Consider the following 14,965-nt stretch of genomic DNA (forward strand, 5'->3'; position numbering starts at 1 on the left):
GGGAGGAAATAAGCCTAGGACAGTTCTCAAGTGCCATGATACATTGAGTGTTATTTATAATTTGAATTGGGGTGAACTTCTTGAATTTGAATGCTGTTATTACATTTCTAGGTCCATTGTGGACCTAGATATTTAAAATGATTTTTTTTGTTTGATCATAACATTTATGTGTGCTCTTTGTAGTCAATTGCATGTATATATACAAGAAGGGAAAGCCCTGTTGTTAAGCCCAACATTTGTGATGTATATTCATTGTTTGTATGGCATCATCTACTTTTTCTGTGTACAAGAATATATAGCTGTATATATTTTATCCTGAAACAAAATGAGATTGTATTATATATTTACTCAGATCTGTGTTAGTTTTCACAGTGAGTTTAAGTCAGCTAAAATGTTGCTTTGTATAGGTTGCTTTGGGGGTGTTGAACAGAATTGTGAAAAAAGTACATCTCATTGGGTCTTTGGGTCTGCCCTGCCAGATTTGACCAGAGTTACTCTGTTTTAAATCTTTAGTATACTGTGCCTGTCAGTAAGATTTTGATTGCAATAATGATTCTACTGTTAAAAGAATTTAAAAGCTGGTGATATACATCATTATAGTGTGATGGCTATTTTGTTCTATAAAAGTGTTACGTGCTTATTTTTTTAAAAGTTAAACACAGAAGGAAAGGAAATAAAAAGTCATTTGAAAACTTGGTATCAAAGATATTGCTAAAATTTGTAAGTATACTTTAAGACATTTTATGCAGTCTTTCAGATATTCTTTTCTCTCTTCCTCAGTTTTATGTAAATGGGTCCCATGCTCTGTTTCTTGACTTGCTTTTTCTTAAATTTATATGTCGTTTTTCTCATGGGTATTTTTCTCATGTCAGTAATATATGTTATGTTTTTAATGATTCTGTGGTAAATCCATGTGATTACTGTCAGTGAGCTAATTTTTAAAAAGTGATAACATTAATATAGGATTCCTATAATTTACCTGCCCAGTTATCCATTGGAGCTAGGATTTAAATACAGTATTTAAGGGACTCATTTACTCAATGAAAAGTAATGATAACTAACAAAAAAAAAAATTCCTAGTTATCCACTGATGGATATATAGGTTGTTTCGAGTTTTTAATTGTTGGTCAGTGATGTTGGAATGAACATTTGGGTATATATGTCATTATATACTTTTCTGATGAACTCTTCAGGATAAATTACTAGAAGTGGAAATGGTTGATTCAAGTACAGGCACGTTGATAGCATTGATTGATATTGTCAAATTGCCAAAATATGTAAAAAAAAACCCAGCCATAATTTTAATGCTGATACATTTTAAATATTTATATTTATTGCCATAGTGCCATAAAACACTTCAGAAACCAATGAGACAGCTTCTCCTAAATTCCTGCACTGTAATGCATTACGTTGCATAAAGGCAGAGACTATTTCATTCACTGTCCGTCCCAGAGCTTGGAATAGTCTCTGCCAATAGTAAATGCTCAGTAGTTATTTGTAAAATGAAAGAATATGTGATAGAGTGAAACAGTAGGTCAGAAGGCTCAGTAATTATTTTTTTTAATTTTTTTTTTTTAAAGATTTTATTTATTTGAGACAGAGAGAATGAGAGAGAGAGAGCACATGAGGGGGGGGAGGGTCAGAGGGAGAAGCAGGCTCCCTGCCGAGCAGAGAGCCCGATGCGGGACTCCATCCAGGGACTCCAGGATCATGACCTGAGCCGAAGGCAGTCGCTTAACCAACTGAGCCACCCAGGCGCCCCGGCTCAGTAATTATTTTTATATGCAATATGATTCTGAATATCATAAAATTATGTAACTAAAATATTGTGTTCATTGGCGTTTTGTTTTTTTTAGTAAAAATAAATTGATTTGAATCACATTCCTATAAAGTGGAATAGTGGTTTTCAGAGGAAACTGTCAATGTTCTGTGAGCTTTTGGCTTTCCGTTGAGAGTCTGTCTTCTGTCTACTGAAACTGTATGCCCGCTTTTACTCAGTTATAAATGCTGTTTTGTAGCAGTTAAGGTATATTGACTTGTTGGAAACAAAATAGAATTTTAACAAGTTAAGGGCGGTTTTTCAAGTAACATAAAGGTCTTAAAAATAACATGGAACTTAAAAGATGCTTTAGAAGTGCTGTATGATAATGGTGAGATTTTGGTTTCTGGAGGCAAATAGATTTGGATTTGAATCTTGACTTGGCCTTTTCCTGATAGCGTGGCCTCCAGCTGTTTACTTACCTACCCTGATACTCAGTTTCTTTTTTTTTTTTGTTTATAAATGAAGATGAAATAATAGTACCTACCTCATTGGATGTTGTGAGGATTAAGGGAGATAATGATTTTTTGTAAATGGTTCAGCTAATTAAAGTGCTCCATAAATGACCATTTAATGGTTAATTTGAGTTATTGTGTAATTATTTAACATAAATCATAAACTGTAACTTAGTTTATTTGGCCTGCAGAGTAATTAGCTGTCTATAATTCTATAAATTCTTGATTCACTTGATCAGCTTACTAAATTTGATGACTTTTATCATTTGCTACTTTCTTTGGAGAACCCCGATTGATAAACTAGTATTATTTAGGGCACCTGGGTGGCTCAGTTGGTTAAGCGACTGCCTTCGGCTCAGGTCATGATCCTGGAGTCCCAGGATCGAGTCCCGCATAGGGCTCCCTGCTCGGCAGGGAGTCTGCTTCTCCCTCTGACCCTCCCGACCCTCCCCCCTCTCATCCTCTCTCTCTCTCAGTCTTTCTCTCTCAAATAAATAAATAAAATCTTTAAAAAAAAAAAACTAGTATTATTTAAAAGAAATAGAGTAAAATTCTTTCTACGTTGTCATTACTTTTTTTTTTTTGAAGATTTTATTTGACAGAGATACAGTGACAGAGGGAACACAAGCAGGGGGAGTGGGAGAGGGAGAAGCAGGCTTCCCGCTGAGCAGGGAGCCCAATGTGGGGCTCAATCCCAGGACCCTGGGATCATGACCTGAGCCGAAGGCAGGTGCTTAACAACTGAGCCACCCAGGCGCCCCTACGTTGTCATTTTTTTAAGGGATCATTGGACTACTGTATAAATTTAAAATACATATAGGATCTCAATGATCTTATTCGTCCTCTAATGAAACGTTTTGCTCTTTCATCATCCTAGGAATTATTTTTTTGTTAGTTATCATTACTTTTCAGTTACTCTCAACTGTGGTTAAAAAGACTGAAAGAGTGTCAAATGTAAGATGATGGAATTGCCAGAAGGATGAAGCAGTAGTGAAATTGTCATCTTTCAGTTTCTTTATTGGGTTGTGCACTGTATTCCATCATCTTTAAGAAGGAATAAAGAAGACTGGAAGCACTATCATTTTATTCTACTTTCAGCTTTTGTTTAACACACTGAGAATTCAGAACTTCATTTTCTGCCCTAATTGGCAGAGAAGAAAATTGACAAGAGGAAGAAGTTTCATAATTTTTACCTGAATCAGAAGATGGATGCTCTCAGACAAACTGAGAGCAGCATTCTAGGCCCTGATGATGATGGTGAAATTGTCTAAGTGAAATCTGTTTCTGAGTTGTCAGATGATGATATCCTAGTTGAATTGTTTCAAACTCAAGAATGGTTGAGTGGACAACATATTCCTAAGGACAAAGAGGAAATAAGACTATTCTAGTTAGTCATTCATCAGAATGGCCTTCACCATGTAGTTATTTTGTGCAAAAACTTGGACCATCCTATTTGTTGAAAGAGCATGTGACATCTTTTATACACCAAAATTTTTTGATCCAAAAAGTCTGTGATGTTGAAATTTTAAAAAATTTTAATTAAGTTGTTTTTCACTATCCCTTTATATCTGTAAAATTTTTATAATGTTTCTTAAAATACGTATTAGCAAATAAGGGTTGTTTAGATTTTTACCAGATCATAATTGATGACACTTGTTTTTCTCTTTTATCTGAAGCTAATAAATTTAATACTTGGGCTTAAGAACTTCTACTTTAAATAATTAGTACCATTTATTCATGTACTGAGTACTTAATGTTCTCAAATACTGTTCCTGGATTCTGGGATAGAGTAGTGAACACAGTGAATTTCTGGCTCTTAGGGAGTGTACATTTTAGTGGGAGCAGACAGATAATAGACAAACAGTATGCCAGGGGATTATAAGAGCTGTGAAGAAGAAAATCAGTGAGGAGAATAGAGATTATCTAGTTAAACAGAATGCTTAAAAAATGTTTTATTTATTGCAAAGTGATTAAGGTAACTGAAATGAGACAATGAAGAGATGAAATACTGTATTTTCTAATGGAAGATTTGTTAATAGTATTTATTTTATCTCATTTTAACTTTTTAAAATGATGTGATAGATACATTTTAGTATTTTTGAAAAAGTATAAGGGAGCTGTTTACAACAGTAAATTGAGACCTTAAAAAAACTTTTTTTCTAGGGTTTTTTACATGGAATATTTGACCGTCTGAAGCAATTTCTGGAATGCAGTAAGTACTCCTTTGACAGTAGATTTTACTTATAGAATCCTTATTCATAACTTGTGCTCTGCTTGTGTATATGAAAAGGCTAACCTCTTGATCTTTAATCCTTTGAGCTTGCATTGGGAGCCCACTTTGTCTTTATATACCTGTCTTGTCCTGAGTATTGCGGAAATGTTTTTTTTTTTTTTTTTTTTAAATCTGTTTTGTGTCCTGTTTCTTTGTAGATATTTTTACTGCTACTGCTCTTTTCCATGCATATATCCACAGCAGTCATGTATTTAATACTCATTAAATGTCGCTCCTGTGCCACATGCTCCTTAGACTTTGTATAGGTTCTTTTTTAGTTCATTTTACATGTGGGTATGAAATAAATTACCTTAAATGGTACTTTAATTTTGTAAATCCCTTGTATATTAATCTTCACTGGCTTATCTTTAGGGCCTTCTCTCATCCACTACACACAAGAGAATTTAGCATTTATATTTGTGTTATATTATACTCATTGTTTGTTATCCTTTTCCCTGTGATTGTAAGCACCTTTACTCAACATACACACCTACAAACACAGAATACACACGCATGTGCTTGCATGCGCACATACACATGTGTACATCCTGTGTGTATTTGTGTACATTTACGTGCGTGTGTACTTGGGGACTTAATAGTCTGAGAAGATATTTTAGTGTACTCACTTTTAGGGAGTTGTTGTTTCATGTGAGTCGTTTTCAGCTTAGTAAAAACATTGTTGAGTCTTTTACCAGGTACTGTTCTGGGTACTGTACATGCAAAGATGAATAAGCGAACTTATATAAAGTAGTTTACTTTTATGAAAATGGTCATTTTCTCTGGTCACCCTGTGGAGAAGCAAAGGGAAGAATAGGAGTCCTCCCAGGAGAGGAGAATGTTGTAAATGATGAGATGATTCAGAAGAGTATGCTTATAGGGAGTAGTTGATGGACTGATGGACACTATTCTGAATATACAAAATTAATTAATTATGCCAGGGAAATTTTCTGAGGAAAATGGTCAGAAAATGCAGGAAAAATAATGAGTATGTTACTCTTTGAATGCTTTGTTTTTACCTATTTTGCTTGTAAATTTCAACTGTGACTAATTTAGATTTTGAAAATGTGATTGGTAATTCATGGATAAAATTGCTACTTCCCTTTCACTTTAACATGAGCTCAGTTTGTATTTTAGGATTAATTTTGTGAAACATGGTACTGGGGATGACTGTGCCAAGTACTTGTAAATCTTTTAAAAAACTTGATGATTAATTTTTTAGAGTTGGGAAAGCACGGTAATGAATTTTAATGCAAAACGTACAAAAATATATCTTGACTATTTTTGTGAAAGGTTTTGTCATTGTTTTGATTGTGAATTAATGGAGTATTATAAACTTGTACTAATATTTGAATTGTATTTTTAACAGGTAGAAATATAGGTACAGATAACGTTTGTAGAGATAGATTGGAAAAGACCATCATTCTTTTTACTAAAGTGGTAAGTTTTCTTTTTATTTTAAGTATGTTTTCTTAAAAAAAATACATGTACTCAGATTTAAGAAGGAGAATGATGTGAGCATACATTCTTTAATGTGAAGTAAGTTGTTTTCTGACTATAGCAAAGTTAAAAAAAACTACTTTGAAGTATTTAGCATGCATGTAATAATTAAATTTATGCCATAATATCAGTTATAAGTCACTTTATTGTAAAAAAAAATCCTAATATTAGGGAAGTTCATTTCTCTGAAGTTTCTTATTCTCAAGCCTACTGGATAAAAGCAGAGATAAAGAAGGTACCAGTTGCAGCTGAGCAGGAACTAGGTCATATGTAACAGGCAATGTAATATCAGGAAGTCACTGTATTCAGAATGACAGATTATCATCGTCAATATGAAACATCTTTTGAATAGAATTATATGGGTGCACTTGTGCTAGGCAATGTGTATAAATTTCTGATAAAACAAAGTTTTATGGAAACTGATTTTTATGAAATTTTGGCCTGGGGATGGTTGAGAGAAGTACATAGAGTTGGGAAGACCTGGTTTGAGGACTGCATTGCACTAAAACCGGCCGTTGAAGAGAGGTAGCAGTATCTAAACTTGTAGCCTATTTTCCCTTTTTTCCTGAAGCTTCATTAATAGGATTAAGGTTGTCTGTTCCCCTGGGAGTAGAAAAAAGGAGTAGAAATGAGCTGTTCTTATGTCTTTGGTTAAGTTGCAGTACCTTTAGTTTCAATTCTCCTTATTTCCCACAGTTAGGTCCTAAATAGCCTCAACAGCAAAAGCCTACCTAATCCTCCAAGAGCCAGCAGGAAATTGACTCAGGTAGTTTAAGTTAAAAACCCAAAAAAACACAAAGCAAAGTAAAATGCCATGATGTGGTTAGTCAGTGGATCTGTGCAGTGTTCATAAATAATTTCATTTATGAAATTCACATTATAATGTCTGGCTTTATTAAAGCTTTACAAATTGGAACATTTCAAACATATTTGAGTCCCTTTGAGGTCATCCCTTAGCTTCAGGAATTATCAACATATGTTGAAAGTTAGCTGTTTTATCTGTATACTTCCTCTCCCTCCCCTCCTTGCTGGTTTTTAAAAAGCAAATCTCAGATATCCTATTAGTATTATCTATAAATATTTGAATATATATCTTTAAGTGATTAGGGGTTTAAAGTAACCAATCTAACACATTTAAAAAGTAGGAATGACTTTTTATTATCCTCTATTTAGCCAGTTTTTAGATTTTTCTCAATTTTTATTTTTATTTTTTTTTTAAAGATTTTATTTATTTATTTGACAGAGAGACACACAGCGAAAGAGGGAACACAAGCAGAGGGAGTGGGAGAGGGAGAAGCAGGCTTCCCGCGGAGCAGGGAGCCTGATGTGGGGCTCGATCCCAGGACCCTGGGATCATGACCTGAGCCGAAGGCAGGCTCTTAACGACTGAGCCACTCAGGCGCCCCAGATTTTTCTCAATTTTTATAGCTGTTTTGTTGGAATTGGGATTCAGTAGTGTCAGTTCTCTTTTTTTGTTGTTGTTGCTATCTATTTGTCGAGGTAATAGATAATTTCCTTCTAGAGTTTTTTGTGTTTGCATTTGGCTCTCTCCATCCTGTTGTGTTACTTACCATGTTCCTTTGTCTCTATACCTTTCCTCTTCCCATATCTCTTATAAATTTGTAGTTAGATATAGAGGCTTGATCATATTCAGAGTTTATTTTGTGGAGGAGGGCAAGGATGGCAAGAGTACTTTACAAGAGTATTGTGTATTTCGTATTGCATCACATCAGGAGATACAGTGTCCGTATCCTCAGCAACCTTTCCCTGTTGGTTATTTTAGAAGCTATTAATGATCATGCCTACATCTGTTGTTTGATAAGGGGTTACAGAATGATGGCATTCTATTATTTTGTTGGCATTTATTAGCCAGAATTCTTTCGTAAAGAAGAAATCTACCTCATCAACTGGTAGTTGAAATGTAGTTTCACTTTTTGCCTTTATTACTTTTTAAAGTCCTGTCTTTTATATGCACACTTTTTGTTTCATATTTACCCATTGTTACTGAATTAAGTATGAAGTGGGTCTATTTTGGACCCTGGACTAGAAATAATAGAAATTTCTTGTCATGAGATACAATCTGACACTACCCACATTATAGGATGTATCCCATGAAATCAGTTGCACGTGTATTACATGGAAAACTACATGTATGTAGATTCTCCACCAAGGTTCAAATCTTGCCAGATGTATATCAGCAAAGTTATAAGATGTACTTATGGATGATTATATTCCTATATGAACTTGAAGAAAATAAATTTTAATTTTTTTCTTTATAGCTTTTGGACTTCTTGGATCAGCATCCGTTTTCATTTACTCCTCTAATTCAGAGATCACTGGAATTTTCTGTAAGCTATGTATTTACGGAAGTTGGTGAAGGCGTTACATTCGAACGATTCATTGTTCAATGCATGAATCTTATTAAGATGATTGTTAAAAATTATGCTTATAAGCCATCCAAAAATTTTGAAGGTAATGCCTTACTGGCAGTTTTTTCCCCCATTATTTCAAATGTGAAGTAATTGCTATTTTTTATCTATTTGAAATTCATTTACTTAAGTGTGAAAAATAAAATGTTGCTTGGACATGAAATAGAGGTAAGGATTAGAGACTTTAATATGTGAGTGCCAGCTTTAAAAGCCTTATAATGTATTTAGTAAACTATCTTTTGTAGCACAATAAAAGGTCAGTTGAAGGCTTGGGACTTTAAGAATTAAGTACTCCAATAACCACTGCAGTTCATGTTGTAAGCTGAATTTATTTGTACAATTAAAATTTTTCTCTGATTTTAGTGAGGTTACTTCTAGACATTGGATTGCATTCATGTGCATGTGTACCAAGATGAATGAGGAGTTCTTGTAGGAGAGAGAAAGACATATGTATCTAAGTCACTCCAATATGGTGTGATAATACAGCACGGGGATGTACAGGCTGTAGTGGGAGGACAGCTGCAAGACTGATGTGTGTGGTGTGAATAAAGAAATGTCTTTGAAATTTGCCCTTAAGAAAAATGAGAATTTATACACCACTTTATCTTCTCCCCCAAGAGTGTATTTTTAAATTTATTGAAGTTACATAATCCAACTTTGGTAGAATCTTTGTATGATTAACTTGGAATTTTATTTTTCTAGATAGCAGCCCTGAAACTCTAGAAGCTCATAAGATTAAGATGGCATTCTTCACATATCCCACTTTGACAGAGATGTGTAGAAGATTAGTCTCTCATTATTTTCTGCTAACTGAAGAGGAACTGACAATGTGGGAAGAAGACCCAGAAGGCTTTAGTAAGAATCAGGTTTTCGGTTTCGCCTGGCTTTTCTCCTCCTTCCCTAAATATGTATCATCTATTTGAACGATAGGCATAACAACATTGTGTTTTAATATAGCACTTCCGATCTGAGAGTCTTGGCTTTTAAAAGTTTGTTATCTGTTAGAACAAATTGAGAAGCAGAAAATGAATGATTTTTTCAAATACATGGAGTTTTCTCCAGAAAGATACCTTTTAAAATTTTTAGATATTCCTGTGAACATATGATATATAGTTTAAAACAAAAGTATAAAATAAACTACCTGTCTCTGTTATCAGGTCAGTTTGTACTTTGTGATTCATTCCATCTTATTTTTTATTAGTAGACATTTTTATTTCAAAAAGAAATTTGGAAAATTACTGAATTGCTGAATAGATCACCTACTTAAATTTTAATTTTAAGGTGAATTTTTTGATGCTTAAAATGTTTTTCTGGGAGATCTTTTTTATCTATTTGAATTTTAATAATAGAATAAAAGTAGCAAGGTCCTTGCTACGGAAAATCAAGAAATTATGTGTCTAGTAAAGTACCTGTGTGTGAATAAAATGCCTGTGTTTTACTTAAGCCGTCCTCAGACATAGGCTAGATTTTAGGCTCTCCTCATCCCTTTGACTGGGTGATTTGTGTAGTTCTATTCATACGTTTCCTAAGATTTTAAGAATGCCTCAGATATTTTGGAAGACTTGTCTTCGCCCTCTTTTTGTTATTTAAAAATAATTTTAGTTCATTTAGGAAATACAGCATTACACTATATGTATCCTATTTTGTTTTTGCTTTTTCTCTTAGCTAAAATCTTAAGTTTCATATTGCTTTCTTTATGCAGTGGATATAATAGTATAATATGACACACTGAATTCTTAGATTTATACAAGTCCCTGAAGTATTTTACTTTTTTAAAAAATTTAAATATAGAACATTTTTGAAAATGTTACTAATTATTTTAACTTATAAAACGTTGTTATATTGAAATGAAATAATCTCAGGATTATAGTTATATTCGAGTGCTTACTGTGTGCAAGTCAGGTGATACCACTTACTCTGGAAGTGACAAAGCCCTTTGAGCTTTCCTCCATAGAGAATTTTTAATGAAAGTGAGAATGCTTATGTAAGCACTTGATGGGAGACTCCCATACACAGATGTGATCTATAGTGTATATAGTAAAGAGATCTGTGTAAGGCCTTGTGTTCCCAAGGATTTGCTTTCAGTGTTAGGTTTAAAACCATTCATGGAAATAGACTGACATTATTTAAAATCTTTGTATTCCAAAATGAAACTTTGGAAACACCATTATTGCATGGTGAGCATCTTTTGTCGTATTTTTAATTGTAGCAGTGGAAGAAACAGGAGGAGATTCTTGGAAATACAGTTTGAGGGTAAGTATTGATTGAAAAAAAAATTGATAGGGAAATACTTAATGCTTCTATAACTCTTAGTAGAGAATGATATTTTGTTAAAGATTCCAAGCATTAAACCAGACAAATAGGAAATATAATTGTAGGAATCTGTATCTGAGAAGAAAGTACTTAATTAAATTATGAACTTTAACCTAAATTTTTGTTGTTCAGTTTGGGGTTTGCAAACTGAATTTTTCTGCATTTTGCAGTCACATTGATGGAAAAGTAATTGTCAGTGCAGAAATAGGAAATGTTTTTGAAAATGAAAACTACTTCTCTTTGGCTAGAATGATTCCCACCCCCCACCCCAAAGTATTTCAGTAATTTTGAAGCTTTTTTTGATATGTTATTTCTTGTACCACCAAATGTGATTCTGAGACCAGCCCACTGCTTTTAATTTTAGAATGCTTTCTTTCTTTCTTTTTTTTTTTTTTTAAGATTTTATTTATTTGTTTGATAGAGAGAGACACAGCGAGAGAGGGAACACAAGCAGGGGGAGCCGGGGAGGGAGAAGCAGGCTTCCCACGGAGCGGGGAGCCCGATGTGGGGCTCAATCCCAGGACCTGGGATCATGACCTGAGCTGAAGGCAGACACTTAATGACTGAGCCACCCAGGCGCCCCTTTAGAATGCTTTCTAGAATGCTTTTCTAAGCACACATTTTTTTATATGGCCAACATTTGAGGAAAATTAATCAAATGTAGCCTTCTAACTATTTTTTGTGTGTGAAAAGTTGTGTTTACATAATTTAAACTATTATTTTTCTAAGAATGTATGTTAATGTTTTTAGTTTTGTAAGCTTACATAGAAAACCAGAGATAGAGAAATTATTAGTGCTTTAAATTTTTTTAAAAAATTAACTGCTTTAATTTTTAAAAACTTTGCTTTATGGAAAATTTCAAACATATTAAAAAATAGAATAATATCATGAGCCCTTGTATATTCCAAAACCCACGTTTATTAGTTACCGACTCATGGCTAATCTTACTTCATATGAGTACCTCCCAACCCCAACTTGGATTATTTTGAAGCAAGTATTTGAGGTGACGTATCATTTCATCTATACATATTTCAGTATGTGTGTAAGATTTGTTTTAAAACATAAAGCATGTTACCTTCAAAATTCATAATTCCTTTGTATTAATGTGATGGTTTGGTACTTTTAAGAACCAAAATGAATCATTCTTACTATGTAGCTAACACTGACTTCTGTTACTGTTTGTGTCTGTTAAAAGAAATACTATTCGCTGGGTGGGAAGGATGGGGTGGCTAGGTGATGGACATGGAGGGGAGCGTGTGCTATGGTGAGCACTGTGAATTGTGTAAGACTCATGAATCACAGACCTGTACCCCTGAAACAAATAATACATTATATGTTAATTAAAAAAAAAAATACTGTTCTATGTGGTGAATTGAATTCCTGAGTTGGAGTTGTTACTTACTGTGTCATTGCTAAGAAAAATACATAATTTTTAATGAATTAGTTCCTGCATAGTCATTTATAGTACTGAATCTGCAAATGAATGTGGCTTTAGATTGCTTTTTTTAATTTAAAGAACTGTTAATTAAAAATAAGTTATTTTCTCTCTGGAGTTTTACTTTTTGAATGCCTAATGCCAAATGATTGAAATAGTAAAATAAACTTTCTGTGTGTTAGGAATCAAATTATAATTTTTCTTTCCCAGTGTATCTACAACAATTGTAATCTGCTTTATGTAGAAACATCAAGAATTGGAAACATTTTTGGAGTTTTATGATTTTAAGAATGAGTATTCTTTGCTTTATTGTAGAATTGATCAATACAATATACCATTGTTTTCACTAGAAAATTGGTTTCTTTCCTCTCCAGCCTTGCACTGAAGTACTATTTATAGATATATTCCATGAATATAATCAGACTCTTACTCCTGTACTTCTAGAAATGATGCAGACACTTCAAGGTGAAGTATATTTTATACTTTATTAATCCATGTTCAGTTAAAATAGTTTTGAGTGCCTGCTTCCCATGTGCAATGCATTTTTTCCTACACCATATAATAGATGGGAATCTGAGGAAGACCCGAATGTGTTCTTTTCTGAAGGGATGGCTTTCAGGGTAGAGAACAAGAATGGGCAACTGACAAAGGCGGCCTTGAGATAGGCCATTGAACATGATAGTTGGATTTTGCTCTCGTAAGCATACTAGCAGCATAAGCAAAATAGTAGGCAGTCAGGTATACTGCGTGGAGAAGTGGTCTACCTGGAGTGTGTTGTGAAAGTAGTGGGAGAAAAGGTCAAAATGACAAATGTTAGGCTCAGGATGGTGGCAGTGGGAATGGAAAGAAGATAATGGATTTAAGAGAGAGAATGATGGTGTGAACTTTCTGGTACTTGATTGCTAATAGCAGGTTGTGCATAAGTAATAGCAAGTGTAATTTATCATTTCTGACTTTTCTACTATATTGTAAATTCCAGGAAGAGGGGCAGTGATCACATCTGTTTTGTTCACACATTATTCCCAGTGTCTGGTACTCTCAGTAACTCTTTGTTGATTGACTTGTGGTGACTGACTGACTGTGCTGGGCAAGGGAGAGTGACGGACATGATCCTGAACTTGAGTCTTAATGACAGGGAGGCTGTTATTAGTAGTGCTTGGAGATAGAGTTTTACTTTTAGAGTGTGTGTGTGTAAAGGGCCTTGGGAGACAAAAGCAAGTTCAAGGAGAGAATCCAAGATGTTCACCTTCAGGCATATGAAAAGATGAAGGTCCTGTAGAAAAAAAAGCCAGGTCAGAAACTCTTCCAGAGGTGTGAGGAACAATATGGGAGTGAATCCTGGAGAGAAGAGCACATTATTAGAAGTGTCCAGTAATGAAAGAGGCAGAAGGCCGTGGAATCTTCTGAGACAATGGGTTATTTGAAATGTTGGGGCAGAAATTACATAGTAAGGGACCAGGGATTGAGCAGGTGTTGATATAAGCAAATAATAGCAAGAGAAGCTTCTGTAGGGAAGGAGATGCTTGATCTTGTTTGTGGTAGTGAGTGGGCAGCTCACTTTTCAAGCTTTTGCTCTCTGAAAAACCTAAAGAATGTTCTTAAATTATAAACCAAGGGAAAAAACTGTCAGGTTTTACTTTGTTCATCTGTGAAGATAATTTTAGTGTTACTTGTATTTTCATATGGATTGATTTTTAAATTACAGTTATTAATTAATGTAGGATTACTGATTCTTAAAGTTGGTTATATTTGTACTGCTTCAGTTACTTTTTCTTTTGAGCTTAGAACATCATTTCCATTTTCTTCTATTTATTATTATTTTTTTAAACCACTGTAGGAAAGTGGATAAGCTATTTAGGTTACACTCTAATAAGTTGTGTGGTGGTAAGGATTTCAGTGGTTTCAGAGTTTAGTTATCTTTCCAGTTGTGGAGCAGTTGGCTTATTTAGGGCTGTACTTATTCCAGCTTCTTAAAGTAGTGAGCTTAAAAATTCATATTTAACAGCAGAAGAGTGCTTTGATAAACTTGCTAGAAATCTTTCTGTTCTAAAGAAATAGACTTACTAAGGAAACTGTATTTTTCACGGCTTAACCATGACACTCTCCTTTCTGGACAGTGGTAGGAGACTGTCAACTTTTTATTCAGAAGTTTCCACCTGACATGATGGCTCTCACTTTCTGCCTGCACTTTTTCTTTTGTTGCCATCCTTTAATGTACTGTCATGACCTGGTTTGTTTATTATGTTTAGAGCTTCTTGTGTGAATGGCCTATGCTTTTTCTTTTCTTTTTTTTTTTTTTCTAAAGATTTTATTTATTTATTTGAGAGAGAGAGAATGAGAGACAGAGAGCACGAGAGGGAAGAGGGCAGAGGGAGAAGCAGACCCCCTGCTGAGCAGGGAGCCCGATGAGGGACTTGATCGCGGGACTCCAAGATCATGACCTGAGCCGAAGGCAGTCGCTTAACCAACTGAGCCACCCAGGCGCCCTGCTTTTTCTTTTCTGTTGGTTTGTTTTTCTTTTGAGGGATTCATCTTTTTATTTTTTCTTTTAAGAGTTCTCTTTTAAATCAGGGTATATAAGGTATTATACACTAGTTAGCAATCTGTGGCATATATTTGTTTGGATTGTTGCTTGACGTGACATTTTTCAAATATGTTACAATGATTTTTAAAATTGTAATATGGCTTTACATTTTGTACCTGTGCTCTCTAATGGTGATGATAACAAAATCTGGGCTTTCCCTT

The 14,965-nt window shown here is 34.2% G+C and overlaps 1 protein-coding gene across 10 annotated transcripts in view; it reads left to right on the top strand.

Annotated features, from left to right (window-relative positions):
• IPO11 (importin 11) overlaps positions 1-14,965 on the top strand; it is a 208,025-nt gene that overhangs the window by 60,251 nt on the left and 132,809 nt on the right. For all 10 annotated transcript variants that reach the window (XR_010413081.1, XR_010413079.1, XR_010413082.1 and 7 more), the window contains 6 exons: positions 4,438-4,486; positions 5,913-5,983; positions 8,323-8,515; positions 9,175-9,327; positions 10,682-10,725; positions 12,595-12,685. Coding sequence is in view for 6 of the 10 variants with exons in the window: in XM_064596162.1 (XP_064452232.1) it covers positions 4,438-4,486; positions 5,913-5,983; positions 8,323-8,515; positions 9,175-9,327; positions 10,682-10,725; positions 12,595-12,685 (601 nt within the window). In the remaining 4 variants the exon portion in view is untranslated. The remainder of the gene's footprint in view (positions 1-4,437; positions 4,487-5,912; positions 5,984-8,322; positions 8,516-9,174; positions 9,328-10,681; positions 10,726-12,594; positions 12,686-14,965) is intronic.

Source organism: Mirounga angustirostris, unplaced genomic scaffold (genome assembly GCF_029215605.1).
Source record: "Mirounga angustirostris isolate CCGP_5_RB_7025 unplaced genomic scaffold, mMirAng1.0.hap1 SCAF_7, whole genome shotgun sequence".
NCBI classification, from domain to species: Eukaryota; Metazoa; Chordata; class Mammalia; order Carnivora; family Phocidae; genus Mirounga; species Mirounga angustirostris.